The sequence below is a fragment of the Diadema setosum genome, chromosome 19, assembly GCF_964275005.1.
Source record: "Diadema setosum chromosome 19, eeDiaSeto1, whole genome shotgun sequence".
Lineage (NCBI taxonomy): Eukaryota > Metazoa > Echinodermata > Echinoidea > Diadematoida > Diadematidae > Diadema > Diadema setosum.
In genome coordinates this window covers 33,391,210-33,410,164 of record NC_092703.1, presented here as the reverse complement: position 1 = coordinate 33,410,164, position 18,955 = coordinate 33,391,210, and the positions used below count along the sequence as shown (strand labels likewise).

The window sequence follows — 18,955 nt, the reverse complement described above, 5'->3', positions numbered from 1 at the left end:
GAACAGACGTAACTTTGCTCTCGAAATGGTTTAACACGTGGATAGATTGTTACAGTCAATGTCAGTGACAAGAACGAATAGAAGGTGTGCTACGATGAAAACAATTCATTTACAATTACTATCGTCTCGAGAAAAGAATGATGGATACATCATCTTCGCTGAAGCTATCTTCAAGTGAATGTTTCAGATCACGGCATTCCAACGTCGTATTGACATGGCTGACTCTTACAGTTTCCTGACCCATCTATTACCGCTTTAAAGGAAGCTCTCCATAGCAATGAAGATGCGTTTCCACATTGTCTGCTGCCAATAAATTCAGCGGTCCTCCTTTCTGAAATATTATCTGGTAGCAGTGGCAAACAGCTTTGAATAGTCGAATAGTCTCTCGTGTAAATCCGAAGCCGTTATCCTGATGCAATTTCTGCCAATGAGCATAATGGAGAGAGATAATGTAAATGCACCTAAAGCGACTGTACACTAAAAATAATGTGAGACTATTGATTATGACGGCAGTGCTGGAATTAAAGGCTGCACTCCCTTTTGTTAGTGGCAATGAACGTAAATTGTGTACAGGTGGCTAGTCATGCGTTGAGACAGAGCTGGAATTGGAAACATGATGCTTTTCACCGAGCAGCCTGCTTTGATTATCTTGGTGTAGCGTCCTGTTCGGTTTCCATGGTTTCACTGCGGAAAAGGAATACCAATTTAGTAATGGACGGTACAATGTGGCCCGATTGTAGTTTGATGAGGTTGAAACCAATGAAATGTTGTTCCGGAGTCAATTAGATAATTATTCTCATTCAATCGAGCAGTATATAAAGGATGAGAATGGTTATGTGTTTTAAATCAATAAATTATCTGAAAACCTCGTGAGGACTACACAAGCCCTTAGTCGTGAGTAAAATGTGTGCGCAGGAATTGCTAATAAGTATTATATATATATATATATATATATATATATATATATATATATATATAATGGTATTATTATCCGCGTGTTGGAATAAGAGCATGAAGACGATGAAGACAAACAAGTTGACATAATGCATTAGAATCCAACTTCATTTATTTGTAAACCAAATTTTCGACCCTTGCACGGATCTTCCTCAGGGTAACAGTGATATTTGTATTTGAAGCTCAGCACAGAAAAATAATAATAATAACAAAGAAACGCGCCTGGTTGTCAGCTTAGAGTTTGAGCTAGGTTAGCAACCAACACGCACGGTTGTTAGCGCAAATTTTAAGCTAACAACCGTGCGTGTTGGTTGCTAACCTAGCTCAAACTCTAAGCTGACAACCAGGCGCGTTTCTTTGTTATTATTATTATTTTTCTGTGCTGAGCTTCAAATACAAATATCACTGTTACCCTGAGGAAGATCCGTGCAAGGGTCGAAAATTTGGTTTACAAATAAATGAAGTTGGATTCTAATGCATTATGTCAACTTGTTTGTCTTCATCGTCTTTATATATATATATATATATATATATATATATATATGTATAATCAAAATATGAAAGTTCTTCGTCGGTGTGTAGTAAATAGATATCAAGAGTAAAATCAGTCGTATAAACACCGCAGGAGCCATTTTTTTTTTGTTGCCTCCTACGGTGTTTATACGACTGATTTTACTCTTGATATCTATCTATCTATCTATCTATATATATATATATATATATATATATATATATATATATATATATTGTGTGTGTAGGTGTTTGTGTAAGTTTGTGTACACGACTTACTGTTAATCTCTTTGTATGCAAACTAAAAGGGTTCTGCTAAGTTTATAAACTGTTGATAAGAATACCTCTGACTCGCTGTTCCCTCTTGTTTATTTTTGTTGTTGTTGTTGTTGCTTATACCAGCTATTCAGATGTGCCTAGTGTATTGCTGGACAAAATATATTGTCTCATATTTAACTTAATATCTATTGCAAATGCACACTTTCCATATGCCCGCAGTTTCATGCGGGGGGGGGGGGGGGAGGGGGGGAGGGGGGGGAAGAGACGTGATATTATAAAAAAAAGAACGGAAGTAGCATGTAATTATACCAATATACCATTATGGTGTCAATACTTTACTCACTTTCATGAAGTCAAAATAATCAAACTCACACATTGTGCCCCCTACCAAATTTTCGTTTGCCACTCTTACACCCTTTACCCGATTTCAACCAAATTTGGTGACTTTCCTTAAAATCTTATTGCAAGCATTTTGATATATGATATGGTATTTAGCTATGTCTGATATTGTTGGTTGCCATGGCAACCGTAAACTGACAACCATGTTTGTCAGATTTTGCATGTTTTTCTGTTCAAATTTCAATCAACAATATAATAATGGATGAAATGAAAGTTTTCTTGGCTGTAATTTGCTGAAGGACCAAATTGTGAAGTAATTGTAGTCATGAATTGCCCTGAAATGGTCTTCTTATTATTTCCTTTATTTTTATATGACGTAGTCATCAAACAATAGATATAATAGAAATAATCGAAAATACAGCATTTTGCAAAGACTACCCTTTTATTTTGTGACATTATCAAACAAGCTTTGCCTGTAATATCATTATTTTGTTGATCACAGGGGCGGATCCAGGGAGGACCGCAACCGGCGCACGCCCCCCCCCCTTTATTTTTTGTTGAAACAAAAGAAATAAAAGAAAAAAATGGGGGAGGGGTGCGTGCGCCCCCCCCCCCCCCTTTAATTTTGTGAACACGCCCCCTCTTTACGGAATTCCTGGATCCGCCCCTGGATCATATTATCAAGCTGCAGACTCAAAATTCGAACATTATGGAAAGACTAGATGAGATACCAATATTTGTACCTCTCCCAAGCAATACATCATAGGTTTCATACATTTCTTTATACAGTGTATTACTGAATAGCGCCCCCACATGTTGACCTTGAGAAATTTCAACCATAACAAATAATGAAGGTTGACTTGCTTTTCCTTTGTGACAAATATGAAAATGATTGATATAAAATAAAAACATGTATACTGGGGATAAAGAAATATGAAGAAAAATATGATTTTAGCATATTTCCTATGAATGTCTTTATATTTTGGTAAATAGCGCACTAAATAGGTGACCTTGAGGAATTTCAAATGTTGGGTCATGTAGAGTATGAGTTGCTTTACTCATGTGCCAAATATGATGGTGATACATCACATAATAAAGAAGTTATAAAGGGCCTGGAAGGGGTCAAAAAAGCTCGGGCTTTATAGGGTTAAAGAGGAGGAGCAGATAAGGATAAAGTGGCGAAGAAAGAAAAGATTTTTGAATAGTTGGAATAAAAAAGACAATAGAAGTAAGAAACAATTGAGATAAATATCAGAAGAAAACAAAATCACCATTGTACTTTTTTTTTTCACATCTCTTACTACAAACCCACATGATAGAAAAACCCCAGAGAACTTTCTACCCAACTGAAAAGCATATGAATATAATCTTGCCAAAGATGAAACATTCTAACAATAACACAATTACAGAGTTAACGTTCTTTTACGATCGCCGGCACATACTCACGCAATATAGCGATAGTGCCAGTAGTAATAGCGCCACCACCAGCTAACTAGTACCAAATAAAAGTGTCGGAACTTGGTCATAAACGTTAGGCTCTTTGTTCTTGAACAAGAACGAGGTTTGCTGATTCACTCCTTTGCAAGAGCCAAACTTTATTACACACTTCCCCAAATCCTCATCACCAATCTTGGGTAAGGATGATGAAGTGGCTAGACCGGAAATACGACTTATTTTCAACAGCATCACACCTAATTATGATTATTCTTCGTTCAAGGCTATGATAAATGTGTCGACTCGTCCAGACAGTTTAGAGGGAAAGGAGAACTGAAATTTCGATCTCAGGGGCGATTGATTGCTAGTACACTTTTCAAGGATACCATTCAATATGTGGTCGAAGATTCTTCAAATTGTTGAGCTAGAGGAAATTTGGAATTAACTGTGAAGCAGGTTTTATTTATAGGAAATCTTCTTGTTCCTTTAGAGATCTAGAAAACACATCATACCCTCGTATCACCGATAAAAAGTATGGTTTCGAACATAATAATCAACCACTCATCCCCCCCCCCAAAAAAAAAAATTGTGATTTTTTTCCCCCATCAAAATAATACCCTGCCCTGTGTTGTAATATTTGTGTTTAAAACATATTTCTGTGTGTGTGTGGGGGGGGGGGCGGAGTGGGTGGGTGCGTGCGTATGTGTGTTGGATGTAGTCATCGCTTATGTTCCTGATTTTTTTTCACGTTTCACGCATGCGCATTGGGGGGGGGGGGGGACAAGCCGGTATTTCCTGACGTCTTGTGGCTAGAACATCGCAAGCGGGGAACCACAATGAGACTTCAGTACTACTGCAGAAATTGTGAGTGAGGGAGCCCTGGAATGTTCCTACATCATCAGGTACTAGTCATCGTATCTCCTCCACATAATCAAGAATAACTTTCAATTTACATTCGCTCATTTCTTTCCAGTGAGACTAACCTGCTGTTGAAGACCTTGTGTTGAGAAATAAATGGATACTTTTTCGGACAATCCGGAAATCTCCATCGGGAATCAGATAGTCCCAGACAAGTAAGAAACGTCGGTGTCGAGAGGGTGTTCAGATATTATCATTTTCATGAGACTTCTAGAAATTTCTATTTCAAAGATTACATCTACGATGAACTGAAGATGTATCTCACCAGGAACAAACTGAGGACTTCAGTATGGATTGTGATGCTTTTTGGAGTTTTCAACGTCTTTAAATATTCTATGTGGAATAGCGCTTTTATCCCAAACGAGAAACTTGAGAAACGCAGTGCCGTGATACAAGCTTACAGGAGTCATGGGTCGCTCGAATCCAAAAGCATCTTTTCGTCCCTGTACATCGCATCAGATGACTCAAGTCTTGATAGACAAGTCCCCAACTTAAACTTGCATAAGCAAACTTTCGTCAACAACACTGAACTGTTCGGGAAGACTTTGTCTCCCATGGGGAATTTCTCGGTGAAGTGCAGAAGAGAGACTTATGTGATTGCTATCGTAACATCGTTGCCCTTCCGCTCACGTCTCCGACAGGCGATCCGAGAGACATGGGCGAATGCGACGGTAAATGACGCTCGCAAACTACAAGTTGTCTTCGTCACTGGGAGGCCAAGGAACAACAGCAAGGTGCTTTTTCGAGAGCTCGAACAATACGGCGATATCGTAATCGGGGATTTCCCTTATGAAGCAAAGGTTAAGACGATTTTCCCAGTGCTCCTCGGCTTCAAGTGGGCTCTGGAAAACTGTCAATCCTTCCAATATGTCTACGTTGGATTTGATGATACCGTCTTGAATTATAAAAGGTTGTTGGAGCGTCTTGATTACAGTATAAGGAATGAAATATCGGATGATCGTAGTTGGATCGGTCAAGTTACTTCAATGTCGCACGTCCAACGAAACCCCGAAAGTATTTTTTACGTTTCATACGAGCAATACCAATATGATTATTTTCCTCCTTTCTGCACCGAAGAAAGCGCTTTTGTTATTACCAGAAGGGTGGCGAATGAAACGTACGAAAGTGCAAAGACAAGAAAGATCTTTCCTATATCAGATGCGTTCATGGGTACCATAGCCTACGAGCGGAATTGGACATTGGTTAGCGATGACTCCTTCACGAGATATTTCTTCCATCATAACCCATGCTACTTTATCGTTTACGTAACGATGAGTCTTTATTCAGAGAAGAATCTAACTTCCTCTTGGCAAGACACCCGGAACAAATCTTTGCTTCTCATGTGCCCGGACCCCGACCTTGATATCGTGCTTCCCAAAAACGTGAACAACGAACCCTTCCTCGGGAAAGTTCTAACTTACCGTCTCAACAACCCGCGTATATGTTACCGCGAAAATGGCACACCCCTGGACATTTTCCTACTGGTTCTAGTCAGCACCCCTCCGGACCACTCCGAGGCCAGAGTAGCGATCCGGGAGACTTGGTGTAAGGATAAACGTGTGCTAGGGGAGACGGTCAGGTGCGTGTTTGTTATGGGATCGCTGTACGAAGAGAGCGACGACTTAAAGCTTCGTCTCCAGCAGGAGGAGCTCAGATACGGGGATATCATCCAGGCGAACTTTACCGAGTCTTTCCGGAACCTCACGCTGAAGGTCATCTTGGGACTCAAGTGGATCACGGAGAACTGTCAGCATGCCAAATATTTCTACAAGGGAGACGATGACATGTTCGTCAACTTTGTGAACATAATCACCTACATCAAATCTCTTCGGAGCAAAGGAATGGCAAAGAAGGAGTTCTTCCTTGGGTCCTTGATGTTTTCCAGTGTCCATTACTCGCCTAATGTTCCCGAACACGATTATTATGAGCGTTACCATGTTTCGGACGAGCTGTATTACGGGGCGTTTTATCCACCTTACTGCAGCGGAGGTGGCTATGTCATGTCTACGGATACTGTCCCGAATATGTACCGGGAATCTATGCGGACGCCCATCATCAATGTTGATGATGCCTTCCAGGGTATATTGACCAAGCGACTCGGCTTTGGTCCGACACATCACGATGGCTTTAAGAATTGGGGAGGGAAAATGGACACCTGTTCACTGCGTAGCCCAAACCTCATGACGATACACGGTATTGGTAGAAAGGTGGGAGAGCAATTCAAAGTATGGAACGCTTACATGAATGCCACAGCTAATTGTACTGGCTTCGATCCCTGAGTCTTCTTGTACTGCCTAGTGTCATCATTTCTGATAAGATGGACCTACTTTGTATTCCCGATAAAGAATTGATATCGAATGGAGAGCATTTCGGGGCAACTTCCTTAGTATGTACAAGAACCTTAATTTTTTTTCCTGCTTGAAATCATTTAACAGTACTACTCAGATAGCTTACGAGGATCGATCTACTGTGATCTACTGAGAATTTAACGCCAAACACATTTTGACAGAATATGTTCCCGAAGTGCTGACTGTGTTAGAACGCCTTGTGAAACGAACATTTAATGGGAATTAAGTTCCGTATTTACATCGTTTTAACAAATTACGGGTTATGGCATGGGAAGTGTTGACTTAATATCGCTTTTGTATACAGCAGTTGTTTGTCATCAAGTTATCATCAAGATTTTGTCTTCGTATATTTTGCTTCAGAACACTGCGTAACGACGGGTCGTAACCCATCACGTAGAAACACTCGCATAAAACAGTGCTTTTTATACTGTAAAAGCAGTAGTTTTTGCCTTTTTATAAAACTTCAGGCCAACGCAGGCAGGATAAGGTAGACAATCAAACAAAATCCATTCTGCGTATAGACCACCAATAAGTCGCTGTCTGGCCGTTTGCTTTTGCTTTGTTTCCTTTGTGCTTTTTTTCATTTTATTTCTTACTTGCTCGTAACATAAGTGTTGTAGCAGGTGTGAGACACTATGTACATGCCATTACAGTCTTTCCTAAACAAAGAACTACTGCTAGAAACTTCAAACCATAGATCCTCAAAATTAGCTGCCGTAAAGTTTGACCCTGATTGAGTGTAAAATGATAAGAAAATAGATAATGAAACATTGCATTTGATAAATGCTGTTGACATCGTTTCGGTCAATGTTTTTTATATATTATTTGATTGAATTAATGATTGCCGTTCATTTGTCAAAGAGTTCACGATAAAGATCATATCATTTTCATTACTATTAATGGAAGACAATCTTTGTAGACTTTATACTTTGTATAACTTTGAAATATTTTATAACTGAGTAGGCCCATATTCTCCCCGATCTGATGTGCTCTGTTCTGTTTTGTCTTTCTTGTGTTTGTTTTGGTGTGCCTACTTCAGTACCTTTTTCTCATCAAACCGTGGAACACTACAAAGTAGATCCATAAAAAAAGACCTTTATGCCGATGTATGATTTTTGACACTCAACCCATATATTTTTGCTCGAAATCGATATGCCCAGTCATATCTTTCCTCAGGCAGGATGGGCGGACAGGGTGGACGCTTTTGGTGGGAAAAAGAACATGTTTAACCATTAGTTCATTATTCAAGTGACTATTGATATCTTATTCTGTTTATGTCATTTTGCAATCTTTATCATTGCTGCAAGTATAATTATGATTACAATGTATATTACTGAAATACATGTACCGCCACTTTGAAATCGTACTAACACGTTTATCATTTACTTGTGAACAGCAGTATATTATAAACATGTATAAAATGTATTTATATATGAATATATATATGTATATATATATATATATATATATATATATATATATATTTACGTATACGTAAATATACATGTACACGTATGTATATGTGTATGTGTACAATATTATATAGAAGCCTATATATGTGTGTGTGTGTGTGTGTGTGTGTGTGTGTGTGTTTGTGCGTATATGTGTAAGTCGTAATTTTTGACAAAATTTGCTTTGCCGATGATCCATTAGAAGCAATCATGTATGTAATTCGAAAAGCTATGGAACGCAAACATTGATTGGAACAAGATGATATACACGTTAACAAAAAAAAATGTTACAAATACGAATGTATAGGTGATATGATAAATTCGTAAGTAAAGTAAAAACTGCAATGGCTGAAAGTACTTACTTCATAGAACCTCATTTGGTACTAAATTTCAAAGGCCTATCAAATTTTGTATAATATAAATGTATGTGAATATATATTATATATATATATATATATATATATATATATATATATATATATATATATGATTCAATTTCTGCCTCCTATATATTTCTTTACTCTTCTTTAGCCAAATCTCACTGTTTCTGTTTTGAGTCAACGCAAAGAGTTTATTCAAACTTCCGGCGTACCTCGGGCAAGCAAATGCTATTGACATGCATAAACATTGAGAGATTGAGGATATTGAAAGCGAGCGTTTAACATTAATTCATTATTCGGTCGACCTAATCTCGCGTTACACTTCACAGTGAACTAACACAAAAGAAAATGATATTCTGTTTTGTGGGTGAACATAAACGCACAGCCATGTTCCTCATGAAGTCTAACTTCCCATCTCATTGCCTATATCATGTACTAATGTAATATATGAAATATGAGTATATAGCGGCTTTCGCACTCTTGTTATTATATATTACTATATCGCACTATTGTATCAGCCACTTAATCGATTCCCAAATGAGCACTGTCATATTCACAAGTACACTGTAAATGGAAAAGGAGTACCAGTGAATATTTTTTCTTGTTTAATCTTTCAAAGCTCTTGCAATACTAAACTAATCATCCTGGTCTGACCTATATATCTGATTGGTGTCTAGATAATGTACATTGATATATTTAGAATATCCTCCGGCTTGAAATAATGAGTAAGCGATAGTACAGCATCTTGTCTCGAATCAGACTTAGAGGGAAATTCCAGTGAAAGTGAAAGTTCATCTGAAAAGAAGGAGTAAAATTTTCTGAGCGCAACAATGAAAACTTAATCAAAATCGGATGAAAAATAAGGAAGTTATGATATTTTGAAGTTTCGCTTATTGTTCAGGAAATAGTTCTTGAACAGTCAATATGAATCTGCAAACTCACAACATGCCATGTACGGATGTAGTTTGTACGTAATCTTTTTTTTTTTTAATTTCCAAGTTTTTCATTCAAACAGAATTACGCCCTAATGTCAAATCCTGATATCCAACATGTCAACTGATCATTATCATGATTATTCTGAAGTTATTAAACCAGGAATAACATCGTTATTTACAATTTGTTTACACTTTGATAATAGAAACACTGAACAAATGCTGAATTGCCATCATTTTTTTTTACATGAGCAATGAAAAATCGTGAGTTGCTGACATCATCAGCTCACTCATTTGCATAGTCACATCAACTGTACGACAACTGTTCTGCAGAAATTAGCGAAACTTTACCATTTCCAAACTTACCTACAGTACAACTTTTACCCAATTTGATCAAATGTTCCCTGTTGTACTCGTTGTATTCGTAAGATTTTTACTCCTTCTTATCAGACTAATTTATAACTGGGCTGAAATTCCTCTTTAATTATGTATGAATAGTTCCCAGCTGATCCCCACTCTTCTTGAGTTAAGACGACGTACAGACGAGAAAAGAGAGCTGGCTTTCTCAATCTTCACGATGGCGCCAAAATTTCTTCTGATGGTTATTACAGGCCACTAGCTAGACATTGAAAAAATAAAGGATGTCCATGAGTCATACACCCGAGAGTCATACAACCCGAGGGTCATCAAGTATAAAACAGGCCCACTAGCTAGGTACTATAATGCAAATAAGGCCTACGAGCTTAACAATAGGCACAAAACAGGTCCACGTTACGAGCCCCATCAGCTTGTAAGCTATATGGCTGGTTGGCAATAAAACTCGTGGGCTGTACGACTCGTGGGTGTATGACTCATAGACCCTTTTTTCAATGTCTATCTCTCGGGCCGTATATTATTCATGGTTGTCAAGCTCGTAGGATGACTTCGTGTATCTCGCGGGCTGTATAACTCGTGTGTGTCTAGCTCGTGACGCGCGCTCGTGTTAAACTGCAAACTTTGACAATGTTTAAACTCATCAGTTTGAGCTATGGCATATCAAACAACTCGTATTGCCACATCAGTGCAGATGGTACAGCGGTGTCGTGTCTCCTCGTCAGTTGCAAAGTATATATAGGAAAGAGTAAAATGACTCTGTTGCACACATTTAGATAACTTCCACAAAACCACATTATTATGAAGTATAATAAGTAAATTTCCATGACAATTCGGTGACAGATGACAGATCGGTATATACAGTAGTATTTGTTTTGTCATGGTCTTTTGCCCTTTACTTTACCGGCAAGCTTACTCAGTCAAGTCTCAGAAACTACATTTGTGTGGTTCAGTGTCCTTAATTTTTACTGTTATTGTTAACATTTAATGTTAAAGTTTTTAATAACATGAATCAAAAAGTGTTCTTTCTTATGCAATAGTGGCAAGTGTCACCGAAAACTCCATAGCATCATATAGACACGCTTTCCAAAGTAACTGCACAGAAAGGTTGATCAACTACCAGTGAAAGTAAAGTAACCACAGCCTCTAACGGGTTCCCACATACCCTACGATGAAGTCTATGATCTGAATAAACTCAAAGTTTGCCACTTCGAACCTCTAAAAGATTTTGCCCTGACGTATCTGGAGATGTTTGTTGGACTCCTGTATCACAGCACATATATGCAACTAATCACCATCACAGCAACATCTTGAGGCAATACTCATGGACGATGAATTTTTTTTTTCACAGTAATGCTTCTAAAAATGTATTTTGTCAATTAAACTCTCGTTGGATCGGTCAGGAGCATAAAGCTGAATGGTTCATTTTCCCTCTTGAAATACCCGTCCATTCCCTCGTAAAATACCCGTATTATAAATGTTGAGATCCGTTTCCGTGACGGATTATTACATCTCAGTTAATCATTAGCTACTGTGCGGGTTGTTAACATTTCTACTACTATCAATGGCAATAGTCCAATGACGCGAGTCCTCCATGTTCTCATGCATGACGTTCTAGTTACATTTATTGTGATTGTTTTATTTCATAATACTTTTGAATACCTACAGGCACTTTTCTTGTTTGATTTGGCTCAATTTAACGGCTTAAAATAATATCACCCACATTTCACAGTACAATCAGAAATGAAAGGAAGGTACGTACATGTACCAAAGAATCTTCGGAATCAAAACCCTTAGATCGTTTTCGTACAAACGAACATTAGGAATAGCTATTTAAGTCGTTGACCATTAAAAAAAAAAGACCTGATGGTTCACTTGACAGAACTTCAGTCTCTGCTTGGAGGAATCACGTGACATTGGGGAGTTTGAGTGTGCATCAACATCATTTCAAAAGTACATCGTACTATAGCTTTTTGCAAAGGCAGCTCGCAACTGACTCGCACACAGCGAGCAGCGGACTCGATCGGATCGGATCGGATCGGACACTGTAAAAGCTCGCCGGTCGCGCGCTGCTTGTGCGAGTCCACTGTTCCCTGAGTGCGTGTCCTCAAATTATAGCGAGCTGCCTTTGCAAAAGGCCAATTGTACTAGGAATGCTTGAACCCCATCAACAATGTCTTGCAGTTACATTTGTAGTTACTCTTTTTTTCCATAACTTATCCAAACAAGCTGTTTCACTGCTTTGACGAGTCACAACTGATTTCGGATTTGGACACAATATAAAACTAGATTAAAGATTCGCAAACAACAGCGGAAATACAAATCAAATAGACCCATCAGTCAACGATTCCATGTTTATGATATAATTTTTCACGGATTTGTTTTGTTTTGTTTTGTTTGTTTGTTTTTTGTCTATCGTGCCGCTGTTTTCATACCATCGCTTTTCGCGAAAGGTCGTGTTGTGATATTGATTGTAGCCCTTTACTGGTCTGTGATAAAAAACAAAAAAACAAAAAACAATCATAATACAGTGTAATACTGTAATTGGTAATATTCTGAGTGGTCATGCGCATGGTGGTATGCGTTGGTGGGTGACGTTAAAGGACAAGTCCACCTTCGTATTCATGTGGATTGAGTGAATGGGCAATATTATTAGAACACATCAGTGAAAATTTGGGGAAAATTTGTTTAAAAGTTATGAATTTTTATAATATCTACGCAGTCACTGCAGGATAAAAAGACTACTGCAGTGTATGATGTGACATGCGTAGAACGATGTAAGGAAAATATACAGAGAATTTCACAAAATGTTACTTTTTGAAAAAAAAAAGAAAAAAGGTGCACATTCCTCGACTTGTCACTGACGTGTGTTAAGGGTAATATTATTCTCCCTGCCTTCTGAAAGAGGGAGCTCAAGTGTTTTTTTATTATGCAAGGAAAGTGAAAATATCTTGAATTTTCTTTACATTATCTTTATATCGTTGGACACATGTGACATCACAATTGCTATAGTAGTCTTCTCATCCAGCAGTGACTGAGCAGAAACTTCAAAAATTCATAACTTTTAAACGGACTTTCCGATTTTCCCCAAACTCTCACTGATGTGTTCTACTAATGCTGCTACATTCACTCAATCCACATGTATATGCAGGTGAACTTGTCCTTTAAGTGAGCCATTGTTTTGGAGGCAGCTAATACTGTAGCTTCACCCCTCCCCATTTACTCACACACTAATTTACTCTTTCATCTCATCCTCTTCTTGCAAGCCTTTTTTTTCCATGTATGAGGGTAAATGGGCTTTACAGGGACGGCAGTATGTTTTTCGGGGGGGGGGGGGGGGGGTGTGGGACTGGGGGGGGGGGGTCAAGGTCAATAGTAGCACAACCCAATTATCCCCACCCCCGGGAAGAATCTAAGGACGGAACCTTTGGAAATTCATGTGTTGCAAATCTTTTTTCTTTCTTTTTTTCAGTTTTGTTTTGTTGGGGGTTTTTACCAGCCAAAAAGTGAATGGGGAGGGGCTTCAGACCCACCCCCGTTCCATAGCCCCTGCCTTATGAATGTTTGATTTAGCCAAACAAACAAAATGTATGCTCTCTATAAATCATATTTTATGTAGGCCTATCTCACTCCAGGTGGGGGTTTCATTAAAATATGGCAATGATAATGAGATTATGTTTTTGAAAAGTCTCTTTCATACAGTGTGTGGAACATGTTCTCGTTAGTAAAGGGAGCAAGGATATCGTCGGCTGAGAAACAGAAGGCCGTTAATCGCAAATTTCTGGGGTATTGAATTTTTGGTGTCACACTGTATAGCTCAGTCTCCTCTATATTATGGTGTCAATTTGAAATTACAACGTATTTTCATTTTCAGTAAAATGCTAAAAAGCAAAACAACAAGATTGCTATCTTACCTGATATTTAGAACAATGTTTATAGATATACCAACTTCTGATTGATTTAACATTCTATTTCATGAAAAGTGATTGTTTCATTTTTATTTACGCTCAAACTGTAGAACCAGATAGCGCCCTTCTGGGGGGTGTTTCATAAAGCTGTTCGTAAAGTTACAAACAACTTACGAGCAACCGGTGATCAGTTCTTGTGCTGAATTATGGAAATTCTGATAAGTATAGCACATCAGAACTGATCACCAGTCGCTCGTAAGTTGTTTGTAACTTTACGAACAGCTTTATGAAACACCCCCCTGGTTCTCAACCGATGATACATTGGATAAGACCAGTACAAAGAAGCAGGAAGGTAAAAGGGAGGGGGGGGGGGTAGGAGGAAGGGAAGGAGGGGGAGGGGGATGGCTTATACAAAGGGCAGCAAGAGATTCTTAATTGTTTAATATGATATTGATTCTTATATTGATCAATTTGTTCACTGCTTACAAATGTTTGAAGAGGAACATTATGATTATCAATGAAATTATACAGTAATCGCTTTGATAGCAACTTAATAAAAAAGGTTAGGCCTATCAAGCTGCATAACATGTACATTTGGGAGAGGAGGGGAGTCACAGTTTTAAGACAAGATTTCATTTACATTTTGTTCATTGATTTTTTTTTTTTTTTTGTCATGAGATCCTGTGTTCGGTATATTTGTTTTGAATACCCATACATTGACGTGGAATGTACCAAGAAAGAAAAAGATGTATGTGTGCAAGACTGGGTGGAAAAAGAAAGAGGGAGACATGATTGTGTTAAGTATGTATATATGTGAGTTTGTAAGCTACAATAAGGTGTGTGTGTGTGTGTGTTTGTGCATGAATGGCCAACATACTCAAGCATTAACCATGTAAACGGATATATATATATATATATATATATATTTTTTTTTTTTTTTTTTTTTTAAGATTCATATGGATAATTGAAGGGGTCGGTGCAATATAGTGCTAACCCACACTTTTATCAAAATTGAGTTACATGCATTTTCATAATCTTTATCCTTCATTTTAACCTCCGTGAAAATATCACATTAGAATTCAACCAATAAGATGGCAAAAAATGCATACATTCATGTTTTATTAATGTACAATGTATGGACTTTCCAAACATTCAACAGCGATTATCTCAAAATGACTATTGTGTGGGTTAGCACTATATTGCATCGACCCCTTCAATTGTTTAACAGCAATAACTGAATGTCAGCCACTCTTTATATTTTCATAGAAGCCTGATTGGTTTGTTATTTTATGTTCACATTGATACCATTTCCCTTGTATTCTTCACAGGACAGTATATGTCCAACTCTTGCCATTGCATCCAAAAATAATCACTTCCACACACAGCTGGTAGACAGAAAGAGGAGAAGTCTAAGAAATCTTTATAGATCATTTTGATGTGATGCATTTAATATTGCAATTGAACAATTTCCCTTCAAGGACAAGCAAACAAAACAAAGAAGAGTGGAAGCAGTTATCATTCTTAGACAGGGCATCACAAATAGTACCAATTTCTGCTGGATACAGACAGTGATAAGAAACATGTAAGAACTGCAGATTAATTAACTGATAGACTTTGTCTTCCAGTCTTTTTCAGTAATTGTATGTGAAAATTTCACTGTCTTTTTTTCCCTCTCCACTTAGCTTTCATGTGTCAACATAAACACTTTTGATCAATGTGATATGTGGATATTTATAACCATTTTTGACATGAGCAATGCCATATCAATAGGTCATAAAGACAGAAAAGTGGAATAGGTCTTAAGTAATTTCACCTGAAGTAGGATTGCATTACAAATTTCCTCAAGCAGCCATTAAACAATACAGTCAACCTTGCCTAAGTCGCATCTATTTGAAATAAATAGCTTCGACATAGAGAAAATTCTACTTATAAGGGATTAAAATCAATAGAGCATAAAGAGAAGAGGACTTGAAAAGACCTTATGCGAGGACGACTTAACCCGTTGAGGACGGACTGATTTTGCTACAACACGCATTTCCCATAGACACCTGCCCGAGTATACTCGGGACTCGTCCTCAACGGGTTAAGCAAGGTTGACTGTATTTTCAAGATGGCCTTTGTAAACAGAGTAAAAACAGATGAGTGGAATTTCATCAAAATCATATCGAAAATTAAAGAGTTGTGGGATTATAAAATTCCATGTTTCCATGAAGCTACGATATGAGAAATAACCGCACACGAATTCATTGCCTCACAGATCCCATATTGACAAGTACATAATAAAATCTTCACTAGATTTTTTTGGTTTTTTTTTTCTAAAAAAATTAAGATGTCCGCTACTTTAGTCTTCTGGTTGTGTTGCAATAACGAACCAGCGATGACAGGACTGTTTCTCCCAAACCATTGCCAAAAACACAATTTGTGCATTTTCTCTGATTTGTTTTGCTCTGATCAAAGGGAGAGATTTACAGTTCTACAGCTCGAGAAAAGCTACAGCAATGCCATCCTGTGTTACAGTAGCAGATTATACCTTAACCCTATTCTAACTGTGGGGGGGGGGGGGGGGGTCAAATTGACCCACCCTCGACGTTTCGCGCCACGATTTTGCAACGCGCAAAGCTTTTGCCGCGTCGTTTCACGACTTTTTTCATTGAAGTCTCCCGCATATTTTGAGACCAAATTTGCGACGTCTGGGTACACCGTTTTGAAGTTACATAATGTTTTGCATATGCATGTCAACCAAAAAAACAGCTCAAATTCATGATATCGTGTGCAAATCCAATGCAAATTGTGTTTTTTGGTTAAATTGATATAAATTAGATTATTTCAACTTTTAACCATTGAAATTAATCGATTCTAGTGTAGATAAGCCTGAAAAAGTGCCTGCAACAAGTTTTGGCAAAGAAAAAATGGAAAACAAAAGGTTGAAAAAACAATAAAATACATAAGAAATTAACAAAACAATAAAAAACAAAAGAAATTAATTTCAATTGAGCTATTTTTTTACACAAAAATTGTTTGATGTGTCTTGAGGAATTCTGACACAAAAATTTAGCAATCCTCCAGTCTTTTTAATGGAGTTACAGGTGAAAATATGATTTCATGCACAAATTTGCATAATTAATTTATTAAAAATAGAAAGGCAATATTTTTCTATTGTATGACGATGTAATCTTGTAGTTGACATCCAGCTCTATCTTCGGGCAAAATTTTGTGGCGATCGTCCAATCGGCGGCCGAGATCTGAAGGGGGGGTCAAATTGACCCCCCCCCTCAGTAAAAACTTGGTCTCAAATAGCCCAGTTAGAATAGGGTTAAAAGTTTTGGCTTCAGAATCAGCACTGAAGTTCATGAAAAAAAAAGGAAATCATTATTTTTCTCAGAGGTAACTGGTGAAGAAGTTACTAGTGCAATAAAGTTATCGTTGCAAACCCAGTCATATGACCCGCATATCATATTTTCATATATCTTAGTTGCAAAAAAAAAAAAAAACATGTGGCACTTCATTTGCAGTTTATTTGCATGGGCAAGCTTACATCGAGTGAAAACTTCACCATTACTCCCACACAGAGGTAATGACAACTTTTTAGAAAAATGATCACTTTTGTCCAGATTGTCCAAATTTCCTAATACTTTATCAACATGTTCTACTTTTCAAATATTCTGCATTCACCAATCCCTAAATACAGTGGACTCCCGTTATAACGAAGTCCTCGGGACCGGCAGTTTTCTTTCGTTATAACGAAATTTCGTTATAACCGGATGAATAAACAATAAAAATACATGGAGTTGATAATGTTGCGGCCCTAAATTTTATTTCGTTGTAATCGGAATTTCGTTATAACTGTGTTCGTTATAACGGGAGTGCACTGTATATCAAATATGCCTGGGGATTACTGTCCCCTTTAAAGGGAAATTTATTCCAAATATATATGTGGATTCACTGATGTGTACTGCTAATGAAATATTTTCTTCATTCACTAAATCCACATGCACATTTCAGTTTCATTCCACATTAAGTTGTGACATATGACAACACAAATCACGATAAACTTTCATCCATGAAATGTCCTATGAAACAGCTGTGATTCCTTAACCCATTCCATACTGAATTCTGAAATGCCCATAGACTTAATATGCAGGCCATCAGGTTCTCATAAGGAACAGGTTAAGAGTGAGCGTTGAATAAGATTGAACATCCCAGCATAAAGAAGAGTAGACCTCTGACCCTGAGGGACTCACATAGAGCACGACAGTTGGTTTGCACCGCAGATTGTCATCAAAACGGACTCCGACACAGGGGGCACGAGGACTGCGTACTGGTACTGAACCATTTGTACTGTAGGAACAAAGAAACAAGAACAGATAAAAATAGTTTGAAAGGCAAGAGATGGCGAGAGAGGGAGATATTTATTTGGAGAGTGGTTATAGAAAGATTGGAGGGAGGGAATTATATATTATATATACATATAGGGAAAGAGAGAATTTGAGAGAGACAGATAGAGAGTTAGAATGTGAGAGATGGAGAGAGTTTGGGAGAAAGATATATATATTTTAAGAGAGAGACAGAAGCAGAGTTAAGAGTGTGAGAGAAAGAGAGGGAAAGAGGGAGAGAGTTTGGGAGAAAGATATATATTTTTATAGAGAGAGACAGAAGCAGAGTTAAGAGTGTGAGAGAAAGAGAGGGAGAGGGAGGGAGTGAGAGAGTTTGGGAGAAAGATATATATTTTATAGAGAGAGACAGAAGCAGAGTTAAGAGTGTGAGAGAAAGAGAGGGAGAGAGGGAGAGAGTTTGGGAGAAAGATATATATTTTTATAGAGAGAGACAGAAGCAGGGTTAAGTGTGTGAGAGAAAGATAGGGAGAGAGGGAGAGAGTTTGGGAGAAAGATATATATTTTTATAGAGAGAGACAGAAGCAGAGTTAAGTGTGTGAGAGAAAGATAGGGAGAAAGTACAGAAAAGCACCTTGTCATGCATGATATACGAGTCCTGTGTGGAAAGACCATTTACACGCACAATTATACCCGCTTGACACATATTATTTACTACAAAAAATGCAATGTACACTACAGCATACCCTTTAAATACAAATCAACAAAGGCTTATCTTTGGTATATGTAGCTGTTTTTC

The 18,955-nt window shown here is 37.7% G+C and overlaps 2 protein-coding genes across 2 annotated transcripts in view; one reads left to right on the top strand and one right to left on the bottom strand.

Moving 5' to 3' along the window:
• Positions 1–4,688: 4,688 nt before the first annotated feature.
• On the top strand, positions 4,689–6,713 carry LOC140242226 (uncharacterized). The gene has a single exon (XM_072321970.1). The coding sequence runs from the start codon at positions 4,689–4,691 to the stop codon at positions 6,711–6,713; it is 2,025 nt and encodes a 674-aa protein (XP_072178071.1).
• Positions 6,714–17,552: 10,839 nt separating this feature from the next.
• Positions 17,553–18,955, bottom strand: part of LOC140242450 (E3 ubiquitin-protein ligase listerin-like) — a 63,812-nt gene continuing 62,409 nt past the window's right edge. The window contains exon 32 of the mRNA XM_072322185.1: positions 17,553–18,163. Coding sequence (XP_072178286.1) covers positions 18,104–18,163 — 60 coding nt within the window. The 3' untranslated portion in view covers positions 17,553–18,103. The remainder of the gene's footprint in view (positions 18,164–18,955) is intronic.